Source organism: Aristolochia californica, unplaced genomic scaffold (genome assembly GCF_029961685.1).
Source record: "Aristolochia californica isolate CCGP_79_NKW_82.1479 unplaced genomic scaffold, dmAriCali1.0.hap1 SCAF_6, whole genome shotgun sequence".
Lineage (NCBI taxonomy): Eukaryota > Viridiplantae > Streptophyta > Magnoliopsida > Piperales > Aristolochiaceae > Aristolochia > Aristolochia californica.
In genome coordinates this window covers 4,144,764-4,152,850 of record NW_027182257.1, presented here as the reverse complement: position 1 = coordinate 4,152,850, position 8,087 = coordinate 4,144,764, and the positions used below count along the sequence as shown (strand labels likewise).

Below are 8,087 nucleotides of genomic sequence, written 5' to 3'. Positions count from 1 at the left end.
CCAGATGCACAAAACTCTTTTTAATCGCCTAATCATGACTCTCCCCATCATCCCTGTAGCAACAAAGAAGCCTGCGGCAACAGAAAAACAGAAACTAACACAAAAAACAGGCAAAGTTGGGCTACATTCATGGCCCCACAGAAACACGCGCAGCACCAGAAGTCATTATCTTTTCCATATTCTTGGTTTAATGTGCAGATATATCGAGGTTTAATGAATTAATGACCCCTAAAAGCTCCTCCATGGCTGGAGTACAAACAACGCAAAGGCTTGATTCCTCTGCTCACACATCTCCCGTTTCCCATCTCTGAACAGAAGAGATCACAAAAGCAGAATGAATTGATTTCGAAAAGATTGAGCTGAAGTGGTTCGGTTTTGAGTCCGGAAGCTGATGTTGTAATCTCTCTCTAATTTTTTGCCTCTGGTATTAAAAGGAGAGCACGGAACACGAGGTGGTAGATGAATTGGGTTGGTTTAACCAAAATTGGTCCAAGGAGCTTACCTTACTGAAACCCAAGTTGGTTTGGTTCAGTGGGACCGTCTGGTACGAAGGTCAAATCCAGTCAACGATCACTCGCCACGTGGCGGTTATCAGCCGTTCAAAGTAACAGGCCTGCAAAACGGAGCAAGTAAAATTTAGTAAAAGGTTAAATGTGTCTCTTACTCGAGTACTCGCAGCTAAGGCTGCGGGGTCCATCCCTTCACAGGACCCATATGTCTTTACTGCGATCATTACGTCGTGATCCGCTATCTAAACAGTTTATACGCAGGGCCCACTCAGAGCGAGAAGGAGGAAATAGAATGGTCCCACGAGATTTGATAACCAAAGAAAATGCGAGTACGGTGAGGGAGGATCTTCGCGTTCACGTGGTGGACACGTCACCGGGGATGTGGGTGAGTTAAGAGGTCGATTAATAAGTCGAAAGTCGCTCGCATGAACTTGTGGGAAAGGGTAAGTGGAAGGAGAGCACCCTGAATTGAGTTGAGATAACGAGAACTGGGGCGGAAAGTGGCCGCCGGAGGACGGCCGGCGATACGGAAAAAAGTGATTCAGTCCAGTGCCATCATCATCCACTCAACTGCTGCTCTGCTACAGCATTTACTATTCTTCCTCCGTAGGACTGTAGTGTATTAAGAACCTCAGCAGCCGGCAGAGAGAGGCGAGGGAGAAGAAGAATACTGTTTTTCTGCTAGTAAAATCTCGATGCCATCTCCGCCTTCTTTTCCGGCAGTTGCGAACCCATCTCGGGGCTTGAATCCGAGTATCGTGATCATAGCGTTGATTGTCACTATTGTCTTCATGCTTTCCCTCGCCATCCACCTGCTCCTCCGCTACCTGGACCGCCATTTCCGTCCGTCTGGCACCGGTCGCAGCGTCTCTCCTCCACAGCATTCTAACCCTCTTTTTAACCGCCGCGTCTCGCCGGATCAGCAGACCTTCATCGATTCCCTTCCGGCTTTTCCCTTCAACTCCGTCTCCGCCTCCACTGACGCCGGCTCTCACAAGGACTGCGCAGTGTGCCTCACGCACTTCGAGCCGCACGATCGACTCCGCCTCCTCCCGGCCTGCTGTCACGCCTTTCACGCTACCTGCATCGACACCTGGCTCGCCTCGAACAGGACGTGTCCGCTCTGTCGCTCCACCATCGACGTCGCCTTGCCGTCAGAGAAATCGGAGAAGTCGGAGTCGCTCGGGAGCTTTCGTCTCGAGATAGGGAGCATCAGTCGCCGAGAGTCGTTCACCGGCTCGCGCCGACGGTCTTACTCGGTCGGTTCGTTCGATTACGTGGTGGAAGACGAGGCGGAGGTGGTGGTTGTGACGCCTCCATCGGGATCCATTGGCCGCGGAAGTGCAAAGGATTCAGTCGAACAGACAGCAGTGCCGCTGCCTCCTGGAGAAGAAGTGGCGGAAGCGGCCGGCGGAAGGGGATGGCTAAAGGAGTACGTCGACCGTCTGGCTTCGTCTGCGTCATCCTCGTTCTCTTCCCGGACGCTTTCGCTCCGTTTCTCCGGCATCGGAAACATCAGCAATCGCCGGACGGAGAGCTGGGATTTGGAGGGAAATGCGGTCGGCGAAGCGGACGGTTTTTCGAATTTCCTCCGCTGGCTCTCCGGGGTGTAACCAGTAAATTCCCAGTTCTCATTCACCATCCCCTAATGACGAATATACCCTTGACATAAAGGGCAAACCGGGAAGGGCACATCGGTAAAATACAAATAAAGTTCCTGAAATACCCAACTGTTTTGCGCTTCCGTGTCTTGTAAAGGAGTTTAATTGCCATTATAAAAGAGAGGAAAGAGGAAAGGGTATTTACGTCATTGAACAAAAACATGAAAATGAATAATAATAATCAGCCATTTTTTCATGTAAAAAGTGAAAGAAAAAACTTTCAATTTGGATTTTCTCTCGGTGTTTTTCAATTGCAGCCTGCAGCTGCAGAGAATTCAACAAGCCGTAGGCGTGGGTGGGGATTAAATGAGAGGGTGGGGGAGCCCTACGGAGGGAGTAATGGAAGGTGAAAGAGAAGTCTGGTCTGTGAAGAGGATATATTTTGGATGTTTCCCACAGTAATTCCATTTAATGCATTTGGATTCTTTTAAAGTCTTGTGACCTGTGACTGCACGGATTAATTGGTGGCATTTATTGTGGGGGTAACTACCCTAGCAAAAAGTTTCGAGAAGGCAGGTCGAATCTCAATTGGGGAAATGGGGACGTAAAGAAAAGGACTCCATTCGGCGTTTGATTTCCCAGCTTCCATGAACGAACAAACCCAGCTTTTGGAAGTCACCGTTAGTGGTTACAATCCTTATCTGATGGTTGATGGCAACTACTGAGTGCTATTTATGTAGACTTTAAGAGTTGCCATGAAATATCACATCAATGTTTTGTTTGGTTGCCCAAATGAAAGAAAAAATATATATTTAGGAGATAAATATAGGAAACAGGATAAATAAACGTTTGGTGAGGAACTCTTTATAGTAGTTTTCTCATACCCTGATTGGTTGAACCTGAGTTCAATTGGATCTCATACACAAATTTGGTTTTGTTATTTGGAACTCAGCCTTTCTTTCTCCTCACTCCTTCCCTTCTTTGTACCTAAGACATATAGAGGTTTGTGCTCCCACAATCCTTGTTGTTAGGGATGGTACCAAGCCAAACTAGTTTGCAAACCGTTCGAGTTCGGTTCATTTCAGTTTTTACTTGAGTTCGGCTCGAACTCAAACTTGAAATAAGGTTTGTTAAGTATAATAAGCCAAACTCGAGATTTTTTAAGCTCGGCTTGTTAGGTCATGAACAGATTCGTTAGTATATATAGATTTTTTTTATCGACATGTCCTTTTTATTCTAATTGCTCTTGTCAATTTCCTCTTTAGTTGGTTGATAGTTACTCTTATTTACCTCAAACGTCAAAGGCGATCGAAAGTTCAAACCTTTTAGGTCCCTCAACATCTAATATTGTTATTTGTCAATGGAATAAACAATATTGATGAAGGTATTTGCTCTTTCTTTTAGGTCTATTAAGCTGGTTATTATATATTATTATGTTCTATTGTAAAGTCTTGGACTTCTTTGCAATAGCATGTAGTTCAATGGTACTAAGTTCATCATAATATTTTTTTTTTTTTTTTTTATACTTTTAAATATAGGTTAAAGCTCGAATCTGGTTTGAGCTAGAGCTCAAACTCGGTTAAAAATTTTGGGTTCAAGGCTAAGCTCGAGCTTGAGTTCGAAGTATTCAGATCAAACAAAACTTGAACATATGCAGGTTCGAGCTTGGCTCGGCTTAATGCCACCCCTACTTGCTACTGCTCCAGCCTCCCCCTCTCTACAAGAGGAGGAAAAGCTTCTATCATCCCTCATCACATGATTTTTTAAAATTTTAACAATAATAAAAAAAAATTATTATGATGTGATACTTATTTAATTTTTGTTTTTTTTTTGTTTTTTTGTTTTTGGATCAATTGTTGAGAGCATAGCTCGAATCCATTGACCTATGATTCTTGCTTCTCCTCATTTGTGATATCAAACTACCACATTTCTCTTCCAGCTCTGGGATCTCTTGCACTCTAGAGTGCAACCGCAAGGATGAACTCCAAATCAATCTCATCTTTTCTTTTGCCTCTGGAGTACTTCATTCCCTTTGCTCACTCCGGATGCAACACCATAAACAGACCAACAATCAGAGTTTTACATTCATGGAAGAATCATTGTCACGTTTGCGAATTTCCTCCATTCGGGAGAGTTTCCTGCATTGAGTTTTTTTTTTTTTTTGGGTTGTGGCAAGGCCTCCAGTGGCTCTTGAGAGAAACCACCAAGAAGTAACATCTTCACATTCACCTTTGAGACTGTCTTGACATTAATTAGATTATTATACTTCAAACTGACTAACTAGAATTAATTAGATTATTGTTCATCAATGGAATAAACAATATTGATGAAGGTATTTGCTCTTTCTTTTAGGTCTATTAAGTTGGTTATTATATATTATTATGTTTCATTGCAAAGTTTTGGACTTCTCTGTGATAGTTTGCAATTCAATGGTACTAAGTGTTACGATATCTGGGAATGTATATTAAATAAAATTTATTTTTATACTTGTTGTATAATTTGTATTATGTACATAGGGTAATTAGATAGGGATTAATGGGATGGGTGGCATTTTATTGGGCCCTGGGCCGTTGTGTAATATTACTCTAAGACCTAAGTTTAAATAGAACATGAAGGAGGGGAAGGAAGGTAGGAGATTGATTCCCAAAACCTCTTCGTCTCCCTCGCCGAGAAACTAGAGAGCATGACGCTCTCTGTCTGGACTGTGATCGTGGTGGTTCCGTCCACCGCCATAAGAGCTGAGAGCTCTCTGCTAGGCTATGTCATCAGCCTCCGTCCGACGTGTTTCATCCCTGAGAAAACCAAAGCGTGAACTTTGGTCTTGGCTGATCCGTCAGTTTTGGTTCACCGTCGTAGAGCTCTTTTGTCATGGTATTAGAGCTTAGTGCTTCAACGTAGTGATCAAGCTATCTTCGTCCGAAGAACCTTTGTCCGATGACTCAGAGTTTGGTTAGAGCTCTCGGGGGTGGTTGAAAACCTCTATCCGTGCTCAGAGTGGTCGAAAATCTCCATTCGAGATCAAAGGAGTGAGGGGAAGGATTCTTGCTGGAAGGTGAACGAACAGGTGGATATTTTTCTCCGAGCTAGGCTGACATTATTTACGTAAGGTGTATGGAATAAGATTATTTGCATAAGGTGGTTCTTGAAATTTTCAGAAACTGTGGGGCAGATATGGAATTTTCGAAAGTGTAGGGGTAGATATAGAATTTTTGAAATTGTGGGGGTAGATCTGGAATTTCTGATATCGTGGGGGCAAATTTGGTATTTTTAAATCTGGGGTAGATCTGGAATTTCTGAAATTGCGGGCGTTGATTTGGAATTTTGTTGGCAGTCGTAGGGGTAAATCTGGAATTTTCAATGAGGTGGTATTTCTAAAAATCTCAGGAAACTTTCGCTCTTATCATGTCAACAAACAAGTTAGATTTCTCTCCTATTCGATTCACGGGTGAGAACTACAATGTTTGGGCATTTCAGTTCATGTTATTTGTTATGGGAAAAGATTTATGAGGTCATATTGATGGGTGTGATTTGGTACCTCGCGAGGCTGAAGCGTTGTCAAAATGGACCACCATGGATGCTAGAGTCATGACTTGGATACTTGGATCTATTGAGCCTCATCTAGCCCTTAATCTGAGGCCCTACAAAATTGTAGCGGATATGTGGAATTACCTCCACAAGGTTTATCATCAAAACATCACGACCCAACGATTTCATGTCAAATATGAAATGGCAAATTTCACGCGAAGAAGTCGTTCCATTGAAGAATATTTCTCGGGCTTCTAAAATCTGTGGGATGACTATACTGATATTGTTTATGAGAACGTCCTAGTTGATGCTCTCTCTGCAGTGCAAGTATTACATGAAACCAGTAAAAGGGATCAATTCTTGATGAAACTCCGTCCAGAATTCGAGATTGCTCGTTCACATCTGATGAATCGTCATCCAGTGCCGTCTCTGGATGCCTCTTTGAGTGAACTTCTTAGGGAGGAGTAGTGCATTGCTACTCAGGTTGGCATGGAACATCGAGTCCAGGCTGATACCTTGACTCCTGTGTGTTAAACACCTAGACAATATTACCCAAAAGACCAGCCTGATAGGTAGCGGAAAGCTAAGTACTTAACCCAGGACCACAACAACACACACCCCTTGGGGAGAGAGCTTGTCCTCAAGCTCTTATGAGCCCAAGCCCAAGCTCCCTTGCTGCGAGCCGACTCGAGCCCGAGGTCCAATGATTCACTCTAATGACGACCCACTCTAGTTTCTGTTAGGTCGCCCCCTCCGCGTAGGTCAATTCCTCCGAGATTCGAACTTGCAACGTAAGCGCTGACTCTGAAACGAAATGTTAAGCATCTAGCCAATACTACCCAAAAGACCGACCTGATAGGTAGCGGAAAGCCAAGTACTTAACCCAGGACCACAACACTGTGGCCTATGTAGCACAAGGGAAAAATAAGGGTCAGAACATGAGTTCTGTTCTGTGCTTCTACTACAAGGTATATGGTCATTTTGCTCGGGAATGCCCTAAGAAGTCTTGTAATTTCTGCAAGAAGTCGGGTCATCTCATAGCAGTTTGCCTTACTCGCCCTAAAAAGAAGAAGAATACAACTTATCATGCCTCCACTGGTACTTCTAGTTCTACAGCATTGCCGACTGTCATCCCAGTTATTACAATTCTTGTTCCTCCAGCACCTGCAAGTTCGAACACACTCACCCCTGAAATGGTACAACAAATGATCATATCTGTTTTTTCTATTTTTGGTCCCTCAAGTAAGCAGAACATCTCTACTCAGCCATGGTATTATGATTCTGGTGCTTCTAACTACATGACCAACAATGTAGTGTCTTTTTCTAACATCAGAAAGTATGATGGAAACCTCCACATCAACAATGATAATGGCAGCTCTCTGCCTATCAGTGTTGTTGGTGATCTCTCCCCTTAGTTGATGTTTTTGTGTCTCCTGACCTATCGACAAACCTTCTGTCTGTTGGTTAACTGGTTGATAAAAATTGTAATGTTCAGTTTTCTCGCTTTGGTTGTGTTGAGCAGGATCAAGCGTCGGGGATGGTGATCGTGAAGGGGGCTAAAATGGGAAGGCTATTTCCACTTAAAGTCTTTCTATCCACCATTATTCCGTGTACTCCTGTACTTTCTGTTGCATGTAATGTTGTTGGCTCTAGCATAGACGTCTAGGCTATCCAAACTCGAATGTTCTTCGTACAATGTTTAAATCTGGTTTATTGGGCAGTCAAGAATACACTTCTATTGATACTTCTTTCGACTGTTCATCATGCAAACTTGGCAAAAGTAAAGTTTACCGTTTCCTCATCATGCCTTGCATGCCTCCCACTGCTTTGACCTTATTCACAGTGATGTCTAGGAAATTTCTCTTGTTGTCTTGTATGCACAATATAAGTACTTTGTCACCTTTATTGATGATTTTAGTCGGTTTACCTGGGTCTACTTCTTACAGGCTAAGTCTGAAGTTTTTGTCATCTTTAAGAGGTTTCTTGTGCTTCTTGAAACATATTTCTCTGCTCACATTAAAGTATTGCATTCTGACTCTGGATTCAGTACATGTCTATTTAATTCCAGGATTTTCTTCAAAGCAAAGACATTATAACTCAACGTTCATGTCCCTCGACACCGCAACAAAATGGGGTTGCTGAGCGAAAAAATCATCACCTTCTTGATATGGTCCACACCCTTCTCATTGAATCATCTGTTTCTCCCCGATTTTGGTGTGAAGCACTCTCTACCTCAGTTCATTTAATCAACCACCTGCCCTCGCCTACCTTGCATCATGTCTCTCCATTTGTTAAGTTATTTAGTTATTCTCCATCATACACTGATCTTCGAACGTTCGGTTGTGTTTATTTTGTGCATCTACCTGATCATGAACGACATAAACTTACATCCCAATCAGTTATGTGTTCATTTCTTGGGTGTGCCATATCTCAAAAAGGATATGTTTGCTAT

At 43.1% G+C, this 8,087-nt stretch overlaps 1 protein-coding gene across 1 annotated transcript; it reads left to right on the top strand.

Moving 5' to 3' along the window:
- Positions 1-957: 957 nt before the first annotated feature.
- On the top strand, positions 958-2,350 carry LOC137934821 (E3 ubiquitin-protein ligase ATL4-like). Its single transcript, XM_068779355.1, has one exon. The coding sequence runs from the start codon at positions 1,205-1,207 to the stop codon at positions 2,120-2,122; it is 918 nt and encodes a 305-aa protein (XP_068635456.1). The 5' UTR covers positions 958-1,204; the 3' UTR covers positions 2,123-2,350.
- The last annotated feature ends 5,737 nt before the right edge of the window (positions 2,351-8,087 follow it).